Genomic DNA, 14,776 nt, shown 5'->3' on the forward strand with positions numbered 1-14,776 from the left:
CGAGGCGTAGAAGTTGTGCTTTGAGTAGTTCTCGTTGTGTCCCTCTCAGTGAGCGGCATTGAGACCTCGTGGACCAGAGCTGCCCACCTGAGGAGGGGGACCCCCCATGTCGTGGTGTGAAGTCAGTTCACCTGTTACCCGCTGACAGCTGCTGAGCATTAACACGTGTGAAATAAAGCTGCTTTCTATTGGCTCGTGAATGCCTCTGTTATCGTCCTCGTGACGGGAAGCCCCAACATCTGCAACACAACTCTGGGTTCAGATGGAGGTCCCTCCGTCCCCTCAGCACGAGGTGGTGCTGTCAGCTCTTTAAAGGGGACCAGCCAGTTACCTCATGTGCAGCAGAGAGGCTGTTTCACTGCTGGCCTCATGTGATTGGTCAACTGAACTGGGCAACACTAAACACAACCACACCGTAACACGAGCACACACAGACTGCCTGCTCACCTGGAGAGGTCGCACTAAACCTTCTACATTGTTGACGAGGAGCAAATTATATGAAATCAAATGTTGGCGGTGCTAAACATGGCCAGACCAAGACGTGGGTCGCGAGGGATGATGGTCTGTTTCTGAAAGGCTTCCGAGCACGTGGAGACCGAGCCGCCCATCACACTAAAGCTTTGTAAACATTTCATTGAGACACATGACCACTAATCATTCCCAGCTTGTGCAAAATGAAGATGAGCATTAGGCAGAACAGACCCTAAGATATATCGAATCAAACATCATGAATTCATGTCAGGGAGACTTGTTGCTTTGTCTCGTGTTGCTTTTCATTCTCAACTCCTCTGCTGCCCTCCAGTGGCCACAAGGCACACCAGGTCCTTCTACATTACAGCATGTCGCCCCAAAGCACACAAGTATTTCCGGAAACACTTAATTTTGATAGGTCATCAGGTGACATTCACCGTTCAAACAGACAAGTAACATGTTTTTTGCGACAGGATATTCAACCTTGCTATCTGTAGATTGTGTCAACATCTTCAACATTACAATCAAATAAAACAACAATGCGTTTATTTACTTAAGTATTTATTTATACTTTATATTTTTTGTATTTTTTTTTTTGTATTTATACTTTGTAGTTTTACCTCATTTCAGAGGCTCTTCTTTTTACTTCATTTATTTAATATTGTAGTTATACACAGGGGGCGGTTATAGGGGGGGCCAGTGCCCCCCTAACACTGACCTCTGACCCCCCCGTTGGCCCCCCTAACAATGAAAACTTAAAAATGTATGATTTATTACACGATTTATTGAATGACGGAATAGGCGGAACTAACGTTATTCGTCATTCTAGTCGGACCCATTAGAGCGGTGCACTCAGGACCCATTAGAGCGGTGCACTCAGAACCCATTAGAGCGGTGCACTCAGGACCCATTAGAGCGGTGCACTCAGGACCCATTAGAGCGGTGCACTCAGGACCCATTAGAGCGGTGCACTCAGGACCCATTAGAGCGGTGCACTCACTTCACTGTCCGGCTGAAGCCAAAACAAACACTTTTCATCTCGGATCATCAGAGGCTGTTGCCTCCAAGAAAGACTGATTGAAACCTACGCTTCGAGAGACTACCACGATAATGAAGGTGAGTTAAAGGTGGGGTAGGTAAGTTTGAGAACCGGCTCGAGTGGCTAGAATTTGAAAATACACAACCGTAGAAAATCTGCCCCTTCCTCACAGAGCCCCTCCCCCAACACACACGAATGCGCACATGACCAATGAGGGCACGAGATAAGTGTGTGCCCCGATGGAAGGCTGACAGGCAGGTCGGCCGTCCAGTTTACTTTAGCCGGCCCGGCTAAACGGATTGGTTTGTACTTTTTACACTTACAGTATCACGGCTTCTACAGATGACATTTTGTATGGATTTGTTGTCAAAGCACTTCAGATATTCATTGCTATCGGGATGTTAAGAACATTCCATGGAATATAACAAAAAGTGTATCTCGAGCCGGTTTTCTGAAACTTACCTACCCCACTTTAAACTATTGTATCTGTGTAATGTAGATGTAAAGTAGAGATGTAAACGTTCATTGCCTTTATTTTATATAAATATGATGTTATGCAAACATTGCTCGTGTAACTTAAGCTGAAGCTAACAGTAATAACTAGTAAGATCTATCTTGAAATAAATAAGTGTACTGAAACAAATACTAATAAAGGATGAACTGGATTGCATTGTTTTTTTATACTGCAATTACTTCAGGCTGTCCTAGTTCTCTTTTTCGTCCTGCATTTATTTATTATTTACCCCCTCAGAAAATAACTGGCCCCCACCGTGCCCCCCCCGTGCCCCCCCAGTCAAATTGGTCTAGAAACCGCCACTGGTTATACCTTGGAAACATATTCACACCTTTGTCCTTTTATTGAAGTTTATTTTTAGTGTGCGTGACTTTTGTCACGCACACTAAAAAAGCATGGACTTCAGTCCCAGGATCAAGTTGTGTTTAAGTATTAAATATAGCGTCACTGGGCAGCAGTAGTTCCCTCACTAAAGTGTGTGTGTGAGTGTGTGTGGGAGTGTTTGATCCGACAGTCAGCGCCCCCTGCAGGCGAGCGATCTGATCTGCAGTCGGTACGCGGAGTCTCGAAATGCAAGCCGCAGCCAGGAGGCGACCTGAAAACACAAACACACATTACACACACATACACACAGCCAGACAGCCAGACACCACACACACACACACACCACACCCACACACACACACACACACACACACACACACACACACACCACACACACACACACACACACACACAACACACACACACCAACACCACACACACCACACACACAGACAGACAGACAGACAGACAGACAGACACAGACGTGCACACACTTACACACACACACACACACACACACACGACACACACACACACACACACACACACAACACACACACACAACACACACACACACACACACACACAGACAGACAGACAGACATACATACAGACATACATACAGACAGACATACACATACTGTCACACACTTACACACACTCACACACACACACACACACACACACACACACACACACACCACACACACACACACACACACACACACACACACACACACAGACAGACATACAGACAGACAGACAGACAGACACACACACACACACACACACGACACACACACACACCACACACACACACACACACACACACACACACACACACACACACAGACATACATACAGACAGACAGACAGACAGACAGACAGACATACACACACACTGACACACACTGACACACACCATACTGACACACACTTATACACACACAATTACACACTGACAAAAGTAACATGTGTAATTAGGTGGATTTTGTTTGTTATATATAATTTGTAAATCAATATATTTTTGGTTTATCAATTTGACACTGCTTGAGTCTGTAGAGTTTCATAATTCTCTTCATTTTATTATGTATTATTATTTTCCGATTATTGTTTACACGTTCGAAATTAATCAAATCAAAAGTAGCAGCGAAGTATTTCATCATCAACAAGCCATTAATGAATACATACAGTAACCCATCACCGTTGACCTCTGACCTTTGCTGACTCTTTGACCCATCGACACAGAAGCTCCGCCCCCACGCTGCGATTGACAGGTTCTCCCACCTTCGATCGTCCCCGCCCCCAATTTATGGAGAACTTCAGCTAATGCCAAAACCATCGACTTCCACAACCTCTCCTGCAGGACGAGAGGAAACTCATTTACCAAAAAATACTCAGATATTGAGTAAAAGTAGATCTTGTACTTAGAGTACTACAAAGTAGAAGTACCACAGTGTAGGAATACTCTGTTACAGTAAAAGGTCCTGCATTTGTTTGTTACCATTCTGTCGTGTCTTCAGCTCCATCTGATGCTCAGCTTTCCTCAGGACGCTGTAGTAATACTGAGTGGGCGGAGCATAGAGACCGAGCCGTCTCATTGGCTACTCCCTGAGCCTCCATCATGGCCTGGAAACTTTGAGAGAGCAGCTCCACCAATCACAGCGTCAGAAAATCTTCCTCCTGCCCTCTGATAGGTCGGGACACAGAGCCAGTCATCTGCAGCAACATGCCGCCTAAAAAAATAACAATGTATCATTTTTTTACTTTTTTTCCCGAAACAATTCAAACTAATATATTATTGTTTTGTTTGTATTTAAGGAACATTTCGTATTCAACTTATTATACATTTTTATGTTTCATTAATTAATTTATTGAGTAATTTATTTATTTTAAACCCTGCCAATATCATAACAATTACTTTTCTATAAATAAATAAGCTATACAAAGTAGGAAAAAAAAGTAAATATGAGTCGTAATAAATAATGTACTTATCATGCGCTCGTTATGGTCTTTAAAGGCTTTTACTATCCCTTAAATCTTATGTCTTAAACCCTGACTTCAGTGAGGCCTTCAGGGTCCAGCTATACGTGGTTACCCAGAGTTTGTGACGAGCTCCATCAGGTCTTCAGGTCCTCGCCCCTTCAGCGTCTCCAGAGACTCCATCACCTCCAGACTGTTGCCCACACATCGACCAATCACAGCGTCCATACAGCTGAGTAGCCGCCGCCGTGCGCATGCCCAGCACGTTCCCAGCATGCACCTGGATAACGCAACAACTATTGTTAGCAATCAAAATTAATTATAAATAATAAAACTTCAGCTAACAATAGAATAATAAGTCAAAATAATAAAAATAAAAGCATTAATAATATAATAATAATAATAAAAGTACAAAAAACCCTATTATTTTAAGCATGTATGCAAAGCTTTGTAGTATTGGTTATATAAATATAAATACTCACCAGTGACTGAGCTAGCTCTCTAGCGCTGTCCAGGTCTTTGTACAGAGCGGCTCGTCCAAACTTCACGTCCAGAACCAGCGCCGACAGAGACTCGGCTCCTTTCTTTGAGACACTCTAGGCTGGAACAGAAACATCTCATATATTTAAATGTATATTTATGAGACAGAGTATATTTCAGTATTCCTGTAACTGGAGACAGGGCCGCCGCTTGGGGCCCCGGGCCAGAGGGGGCCCCCAAAGAAGGTCGATCAAGAAGGTCCACAGCAACGACAACATGAAACACCCCGTAATTCACTGCAGCGACATGTCGGGAACCCCCCTCAAGGCGGCCCCATGCACAGCGCGCCGTAAAATGCTGCTTCTCATCTTAAGTTTCGTTGCCTTGGGGGGGGGGGGTTCGAGGGGCCCCCAGTGAATGTTTGCCTAGGGCCTCCACAGACTCTAGAATCGGCACTGACTGGAGCCACTCTTATGTCATGTTAGTAACTACAGAATAAAGCTGCCATTATAATAGAAATAAAGAAATCTATAAATAGAAATAGATAAATACAAATAAATATAAACGGAAAAAACATAGTTATTCTAAATTATGTATTTACTTATATATGTATTTGTTGATCTTTATTTTAAATAAATATAATATATAAGGGAGTTGACTAAAGCCATGTGAAGAAGACTTTGGGGTATACATTCATGTTAAAATTAGTCATTTAAATTATTTCTTCTTCTATGTCCTAATATATGTCCTATTAAAATTAAATGTATTTTTACATTTCCTGAACTTATTTTGTAAATATTATTAATTGTTTTAATGTCAGTGTTAGGCCTCCATCAGTAACCCCAGTACCAGTGATGAGAGGCAGGCTGTCGACGGTGCTGGTGGCGTCTCTCAGGTCGTACAGGACTCGATCTGCAGGGACCAAAGTCTCCGTCTGACCCACAATGCAACAGCCCACCGAGCCCAAGATCTCCAGGATCTGCACATTTAAAGAAATTATAATGAATAAAATACACATCAATTATTTTTACTACATGTATTCAGGCATGTGTTGTTATTTTACATTTTAATATGTTTTTTTTGTATATTCAGTTTTGTTTTTTTATTCTTTTGTTATTTTATTTCTAAACCAATTTCTGGAACAAGAATTTCCTTACAGATTAATTAAGTTAAATGTTATTTTTATTTGGAAAATCGTGCAAAAAATAAAGTGGGTGTTACGGCCACCGCCCATTAACCTGTCAGTAAGTGTTTGCAGCTGTGTGTTATATGTATATGAGCTGTGCCATTGCTCAGACGCCATTGGATGCCGGCTTCCTGTCCCTCCCGCGGTAGGCGTGACCGAAGATCTGGATTGGAGCAGGCCCGGGCCAAATCCCCAATCACCGCACACACCTTCCAGGACAACTACAAGAATGTGTGCACCTCAGTTAGTCGACAGAGGTCTGAATCTGTGGCAGACGGCTCGTGGTACATTCGTGTGATAGCACGTTAACAGTGGTTAACTCCGTTGGTTGTATATTTGTGCTTGTTCTTGTCACTCTGTTTATCTTGTAATACAAACGTTAACGGAGGTTAACTTGTACCCAGGCTGTGTTTTGGTGACTGCCTATTTTTGTTAGCCTTATTCTTTTTATCCCACTTTATAAGTGAGGTTTTCTTGAGGTTATTTTGTTTATACCAACTCTTATTTAAAGAGTCTCCCTTAGTTCCTTTTATTGTTGTTTTAAACCGGTGCCTTTGTGGCTTTTTGTTTTGATTGTGGCTGTTTGTTGCCAACTTTATTGAGCACTCTCAATAAACAACTTCCAATCTACCAATTCCATCTCAATATAAAAAAAAAGTAACATAAATGGGGGCTCGTCCGGGATTTGAACCCGGGACCTCTCGCACCCGAAGCGAGAATCATACCCCTCGACAGCCGCGACGGGGGGAAACATATTTTTTATTTTTTATCGTGAACATATCCATCCCTACATGTATTTATTTATCATGAATCCTGATAGTCCTGGGGGGTATACTGCGAAGCAGGATTTTCGCTTAGCCGGCTAAATTCAGGGAAAACTCCGGCTTTCCGGTCATCCGAAGCTGGTTCTCTTTTTAGCAAGCTAGATCTCCATGGTAATATATGCTAAGCAGCTAACCTGGTCGGGACCAGGTTAGGTTGCAGGCTAAGAGCTCAACTCAGTGAAAACACCGCCTGCTGACCAATCAGAGCTCAGTGTGCGGAGTTTAAAGCGATCAAGTCATATTACAGGAGAAAGGAAATACAGAAAAACTGCCGTCGCAGGAAAGACGGCCGGCAAAAATCACCGACTGTGTGAACGTGAACATTAATAGAATATCACCTCCCATCTTCAGAGCAATCTGACTATTATAACATTAGCGTTAAGAAAGCTTACTTAAATATCTGCCACAACATAAGTAACCGGATCAGAGTACATTAAGTACAGTCCGCGGCATATCACTTCATAATGTATCATATCTCTCCTGATCTGAGTCAGCTGAGCCGTATCTGGCCGTGCAGCACTCACAGCGTCACAGACTGTATGCAGAAGGATTATTTTAAGCAACACATAAGTTGACGAAACACTCGAGACAAATGTAATTGAAGTCAGATCGTGTTTTAGACGGGCAGTGATATCATAAACCTGTTAATGTACGCATTCAAACACGTGTTCTGTCCCAGCTGTATTCACCTTGCAGGTGCAGCTCTGAGGCTTGATCCTGATCAAGTGTTTAAGTCATGGATGTTTTAAAGTTTAACTTCTTCATTTTTGACTAGTATTAAAGTTCACTTTTCATTCAGGAAGTATGACGCTGCGCTGTCAGTTGCGCTTCTCCATGTTTGTGATTGGTCGAATGCTCCAAATACCACCCCTTCCATGTGAACACGCACCTAACTAGATAGGACACGGCTGGCTTGAGCGATCCACTTGATAACCAGCGTCGTAGGACAGTTTAGCGAGAGCGCGTATGTTTTGGATTAGGCCAACCGGCTAACTCAAACATATCCAGGTTAGGTTGAACCGGGTTCGTAGCATAGGCCCCTGTAGTATTCAAGGTTCAAGGTTCTTTATTGTCAAACTAACATAGCTGCAGAGTAATGATGTAGTTGAACATCTTAGGTCACAGGCTTCTCCAACAATGCAACACAATAATACAGATAAGCAGACAATATTAACCAATATTAAAATATACTATATTAAAAGTAAAACAAAAAGAAAAATGGTTTTCTTTAAAAAAAAAGTGGAATAGTGCAATACGAGTCTATATAAAAGTTATTGGAATGATATGTTAGATAATAGATAAATAATTACTAAGTAGCAGATGAATGTTATGAAATTGTTTCAGGTGTTTAACTGTCAATATTCCTGGTTATCCTGGTACTGACAACTGCAGGGTGAATGTCGAGGTAATGTTGTTGTTTACTTTGTGTTGAACAGTCGCACTAAATCAACATAATGTGAAGTCCAAGTCCCGAAAGCCATACAACAAACACACACTGAAAGGTAAACGCTAACTTGTTGTTAGTTCCGAGAATGAGTGAGCAAAGAAAATAAAGTGCTGCAGGAATGAGTCTTAAACCCAGATGTGACATCACTTCCTGTCCTCTAGTCTTGAAGTCAATGGTTTTCTGAATGTGTTTTAGCCTGAAATAAGGTGTGTGGTTAAAACAAGCTTAAGAGATTTTAATTCCACGACATAAGATACGTCAGTAAATACCCCAAAGGTGAATAAAGAAATACAATAATATGAAATATAACATATAATCTGTTGTTGCACACCTGAGCAGCTGATTGGTGGATGTTTGAATCCAGGAATTGACTCCCAGGCTTAATCCAGGATTTCCTCCTGTGTGCGCTAAGCCCCGCCCACTGATCATCGGCACCTGAGAAACACACCTGAGGTCATTATGACATCACAGACACACACGTGAGGTCATTATGACATCACAGACAGAGTGCTCTTATCGGCAGAAAAATATCCGCACATTCTGATGTGGAATTTCACAAATAAATTCCCTCTGAAATTCCACAAATGCGCTGTGTTCCCATCAAATTAAGATTGAAGAATGTGTAGGAATGGATTTCAAAATAAAAGCCCATTAAAATGTCTTAAAGAGCTGTGTTCAGATTAGTTTACTATAATAAGAATGTTGTGATCTTACGCAGCTAGTTAAATCTAACTTTTTTTTTTTAAATGTAATGATCAAGATGTTGTAACATGGCAAAGCCTACAAATAACTACTTACTTACCTCCAAAACAGACTAGATATCACGGCAAGAACTGATTTAAAAATAAACGCCCATACGAGCTGAGTACCCTAAATAAATAAAACATTTACATCAATACATTTAATTGTACCTTACAGCCGCAGGCAGCTAGGGCGGGTGCTAACACCAGACTGACTTTATCTCCGACGCCTCCTGTTGAGTGTTTGTCGACCACAAGCCCCGCCCACTCCTTTGGCCATGACATCACTTCCCCCGATGACATCATCTCACGGGTCAGCATCTCGACCTCTTCGGGGACCATTCCCTTCTGCCAGATGGCCATCAGCATGGCTCCTGAACGGAGGAAAAAGGTGATGAAAGGGACCGTGTACGTTTTTAAAAACTCAGTCCACTCAAATGTGTTGACGTTGTTGAGCTGATGCACAAAATGTCCCATAATGAGAAGCCTCAAACAGTCCAAAAACACTTCTGAATTAAACGCAGCGTGTATCCATCATGGTAAATGATAATCAGTGTTATTACATGGCTTAGTTTACTCGATTTTGATTGGTCAATTTGAACAATCCAGGGGTTGTTAATTTTCGACTGTTGTTAAGTAGAAACAGTCTGCTGCTAAGTATAACAGACTGTCGCTAAGGAGAACAGACTGTTGCTAAGGATAACAGACTGTCGCTAAGGAGAACAGACTGCCGCTGAGGAGAACAGGACTGTTACTGAGGAGAACCGACTGTTGCTAAGGAGAACAGACTGTCGCTAAGGAGAACCGACTGCTGCTAAGGATAACAGACTGTTGCTAAGGAGAACAGACTGTTGCCAAGGAGAACAGACTGTTGCTAAGGAGAACAGACTGTTGCTAAGGAGAATAGACTGCTGCTAAGGAGAACACACTGCTGCTAAGGAGAACAGACTGTAGCTAAGGAGAACAGACTGTTGCTAAGGATAACAGACTGTTGCTAAGGAGAATAGACTGTTGCTAGGCAGAACAGACTGTCGCTAAGGAGAACAGACTGTCGCTAAGTGACGGGGTCAAATTGCGGCAGAAACATCGCGAGACCGCTGCATGAATACACGGAGAGCATTACAGTGGATTACAGCCTACTCCGGCCCCTACAGAGACTCACCACATCTTCCAAAGCCAAATAGAACTTCTGAATACACAATCCCTCAGTAATAAAGCATCCTTCATTCAAGACCACATCACCGATGAGAAAATGGACCTTCATGTGCCTCATGGAAACCTGGCATCAGCCAGAGGTTTACTCCACCCCTCAATGAAGCTTGCCCTCCTGGCTACAGCTACTTGGAGAAAGCCCGCAGCACTGGTCGTGGTGGAGGCCTAGCTGTCATCTACCGAAAGGAATTGGAACTGTCACTCCTGCCCCTGCCTGTATTGTCCTCTTTTGAATGCCTGGCATTTAATGTAAACCCCCCTTTGCCCTGACAATACTTCTGATCTACCTCTGCCAATATTATCATACTTGGAGATTTTAATATTCACGTCGACTCCCCCTCCTGCGGACTTTGCCACTGAGTTTCTGCTACTTCTGGACTGCCTCAATCTGACACAGCATGTTGATGTCCCCACACACGCCAAGGGCCACACGCTCGACCTGGTCATCACAAACTCCGCCCCCATCAGCAATCTGCTAGTGTATGACTTGGGGGTGTCTGACCACAAGACCATCTCTATGGAGCTCTCTTTCCAATCCCCACTCAGCAAGCCCCAAACGCCAAATCCGCTTCAGGAACCTGAGGAACATCAACCCGGACACCATGACCCTGGACCTCCAGCATCTTTCTTCCGCCAACTTCTCATCAGTAAGTGAGTCAGTTAGATATTACAACCAGTCCCTTAACAGTCCTTGATCTGCACGCCCCCCTCAAAACCAGGATGGTCACCTTCTCATGCTCAGCTCCTTTGGTACACCGGCGAACCGCGGAGAATGAAGACAGCTGGGCGTGTCCTCAGGACTCACTGTTCACCGGTTTAGCCTATCGTGAACACCAGAAGGCCTACGCACAGTCCCTCAGAGATGCACGGTCCCAGTACTACTCCTCCATCATCAACAACAGTACTGGAAACTCCAAGCAACTCTTCTCCACCATCCACCACCTCCTCAAACCCAAAGTCCTCTGCACTCCGACTCCACTGAGAAGCAGTTGTAGCAACTTCGCCGCCTTCTTCACTAACAAAGTTGATACCATCCGCTCCCTCCTCTCTAGCCCCTCTGCACCTCCAGTTCCAACTGCTGACCCACAGCCTGGGACAACCCAGCCTCTTCGCTGTTTCACGGACATCTCTCAGTGAGAGGAGGGTGAAGCCCTCCACCTGTGTCCTGGACCCCCTCCCGTCAGCTCTTGTAAAATCGTACATCTGTACCATGAGCCCCATGATCACTAAGATCGTAAACCTCTCACTCCAGGCTGGCCATGTCCCCTCTGCCCTAAAAACCGCTGTCATCAAACCTCGTCTCAAAAAACCTCGTCTCAAAAAACCCTCCCTTGACCCGGGAGTCCTGGCCAACTACAGACCCATTTCCACCTTCCTTTTCTATCAAAGGTGCTGGAAAAAACTAGTTTGCTGCTCAGCTCCAGGACCACCTGAACTGCAACAAGCTATTTGAGAACTTCCAGTCTGGGTCCGCTCAGGCCACAGCACAGAAACTGCCCTGGTCAGGGTCACCGACGACCTGCTGATGACGGCTGATGCTCTCCCTCTCTCCTCATCCTCCTCGATCTTACGGCAGCTTTCGACACCGTCGATCACGGCATCCTCCTCCATCGTCTGCACTCCACCATCGGACTCTCTGACTCTCCCCTTGACTGGTTCAGATCTTACCTCACCGGGAGAACAGAGGACGTCTCCTTGGGCGAGGCAGAGTCGGGTACCCACAACGTCACCTGTGGTGTCCCTCAAGGATCAGTTCTCGGCCCCTCCCTCTTCTCACTCTACATGCTCCCCCTTGGCTCTATCATCAGCCGACATGGAGTATCGTTCCATTGCTACGCTGATGACACCCAACTGTACCTCAGGATCGCCTCCTCTGCAGCCCTGCTTTCGCCTCCTCTGCGGCCCTGCCTTCGCCTCCTCTGCGGCCCTGCCTTCGCCTCCTCTGCAGCCCTGCCTTCGCCTCCTCTGCGGCCCTGCCTTCACCCACACTCACTGCCTGCCTGGAGGAGATACAGGCGTGGATGAAGCAAAACTTCCTGAAACTCAACAGCTCCAAGACCGAAGCCATTATAGTTGGCACCCCACACCAGGTTCGGCCATCCACCATCACCCACCATCACCTTCTCCGGCCAGGACACTCCCCTCTCCTCAGCAGTCACCAACCTGGGTGTTAAAATGGACGCCCATCTGACCTTTGAGGCCCACATTAAACAGCTGTGCATGAACTCCTTTTACCACCTCAGGAACATCGCCAAACTCCGCCCCACACTCACTCTGTCTGACGCCGAAAAGCTGGTCCACGCCTTCGTCTCCTCCAGGCTGGACTACTGCAATGCACTCCCTCATCGGGGTCCCTAACAGAAGCATCCAGAAGCTCCAGTACATTCAGAACAGCGCTGCTAGGATCCTGATGAGGGTTCGCACATACGATCACATCACCCCCATCCTTAAAGCGCTACACTGACTCCCCCGTGGAGCTGAGATCGAATTCAAGGTCTCCGTCCTCACCCACCAGTGCGTCCATGGAACTGCTCCGAGCTACGGGAGACGGGCCTTCTGCTCGGCTGCTCCAGTCTGTGGAACGCTCTCCCCGACCACATGAGACACCACAGACCGTGGAGGCTTTTAAAAAAGGCCTCAAAACCCAACTCTTCAAAAGAGCCTTTGCCTAGACATTTTTATCACCATTTTTTTTTTTGTATTGCTTTTTATTAATTCTACCGTGTTGTGTAATGTTTATTTATACTGTTCATGCTCACTACTTGTAGCACTTCGGGATTTGAAATCAAATATGAAGTGCTTTATAAATAGAACCCATTATTATTATTATTAAAGGTGGGGTAGGTAAGTTTCAGAAACCGGCTCGAGTGCACTAAAATTTGAAAGTACACAGCCGAAAAGAATCCGCCCCTTCCTTCAGAGCACCTCCTCCAACACACATGAACGCGCAATGCACGCCCAATGACGGCACGAGATGAAAGCTGACAGACAGGGCGGCAATCCAATCCATTTAGCCGGTATTACGGCTTCCACAGATGAAATTTTTTTATCGATTTTTTGTCAAAGCACTTCAGATATTCATTGCTATCGGGATGTTAAGAGCATTCCATGGAATATAACAAAAAGTGTATCTCGAGCCGGTTCCTGAAACGTACCGACCCCACCTTTAATGAGAACAGACGGTAAACAGTTTTTACCTGTCTGACAGTCCTGAATCGTTTTTGTTTGTAACAGCGTCAATAAATGTTTTAATTTCTCGCTCGCCAGCGTTTTTCCATCTCTTTTCTTCCTGATCAGATCCTGGACGGACGTCATGGCGACCCTGGACAAAAACAGGTTTAGAAAGACGCACTGAAAATAATGCTAATGTTTATTCTGCTCATGGTTTCAAGTCATGAGTTTCAACGTCAGAAACATATCCTCTTTAAAGATCAGATCGTAATAAACGGATAAATGAAAGTGCTGTAAAACATGAAGGTTTAACCACACCACACACACACAACACAAACAAACACACACACACACACACACACACAAAACACACACACACACACACACACACACACACAAATATACACACACACAACACATATATACACACACACACAACACACACACACACACACACAAACACACACACAACACACACACACACACACACACACACACACACACACACACACACACCACAACACACACACACACACACACACACACACACACACACACAGCGTACCTGTTCCCAGTAGATTCAGACTGAGTTTTCTCACGATGAAACAGTCACAGGTCAAGAGTCCGTCGGCCAATAGGAGAGCAGGGAGGAGGAGGGCAGCCAATCAGGAGGCAGCTCTGGTTTACTCAGTGTCCACAACACCACAGGGCAGTAAATTGAGTCCTGTCACGTTTCCCTTTAAGCTGAATTAAATCTCTGAAGTCATGACCTCTTTCAGTTTTTGTGGATTCGTTTTAATGAAATACATATAAAAATAAAAAATAAATTAAAGGGAAGAAAGCAAATTAAAATACAATTAAAGTAATAAAATATTTGTTTTTAATAAAACATAAAATCTGCGAAGAAAAGATAACCCTCAAATATCAAAATATATATGATTAATATATACAAATAACAATATATATTATTCAAAATAAATATGCCTAAATGAAATGGGGTAGAACGCCATTTTGTTTAATCTTTAATCTAACCCTAACTAAATGATGTTGTTTTACTTTCCTTTCAGAGAACTTTGCCATTTAAAATGGAGTATAGGACAAAATGATATCATGAGTTTGATAGTATAACAGATGCTTGGATATCCCTTAAGCCCTGTTGCATTTTAGGGGCGCGTTTTCACTTTATGTATATATAATAAATGCTATTTTAATTCTAAATGTGTGTGTGTATTTATATATTATTTCTGTGTGTAGTGGAGGGTGCGTTTCCTTGTGCAATCCTGTATTATATAATGATGATAGAGCTGGACCTTGAACCAGCGACCCTCATCTCCGTGAAAGGTGGGAAAATCATAAAAGAAAGCGAGCGACACGCTGCCTTTGAT

General features: G+C 44.0%; 1 protein-coding gene across 1 annotated transcript; it reads right to left on the reverse strand.

Moving 5' to 3' along the window:
* Positions 1-2,302: 2,302 nt before the first annotated feature.
* Positions 2,303-13,536, reverse strand: tymp (thymidine phosphorylase). The gene is given in 19 exon segments (XM_034078854.2): positions 2,303-2,578; positions 2,581-2,619; positions 3,567-3,647; positions 3,649-3,684; positions 3,686-3,708; positions 3,853-3,913; positions 3,915-3,983; positions 3,985-4,017; positions 4,019-4,057; positions 4,059-4,084; positions 4,439-4,571; positions 4,573-4,611; positions 4,814-4,927; positions 5,653-5,790; positions 8,600-8,623; positions 8,625-8,657; positions 8,659-8,703; positions 9,180-9,382; positions 13,418-13,536. Coding segments are annotated over 19 exon segments (1,383 nt in total). The 5' UTR covers position 13,536; the 3' UTR covers positions 2,303-2,449.
* Between the last annotated feature and the right edge of the window lie 1,240 nt (positions 13,537-14,776).

The sequence above is a fragment of the Pseudochaenichthys georgianus genome, unplaced genomic scaffold (assembly GCF_902827115.2).
Source record: "Pseudochaenichthys georgianus unplaced genomic scaffold, fPseGeo1.2 scaffold_501_arrow_ctg1, whole genome shotgun sequence".
In the NCBI taxonomy this organism is placed as follows: domain Eukaryota; kingdom Metazoa; phylum Chordata; class Actinopteri; order Perciformes; family Channichthyidae; genus Pseudochaenichthys; species Pseudochaenichthys georgianus.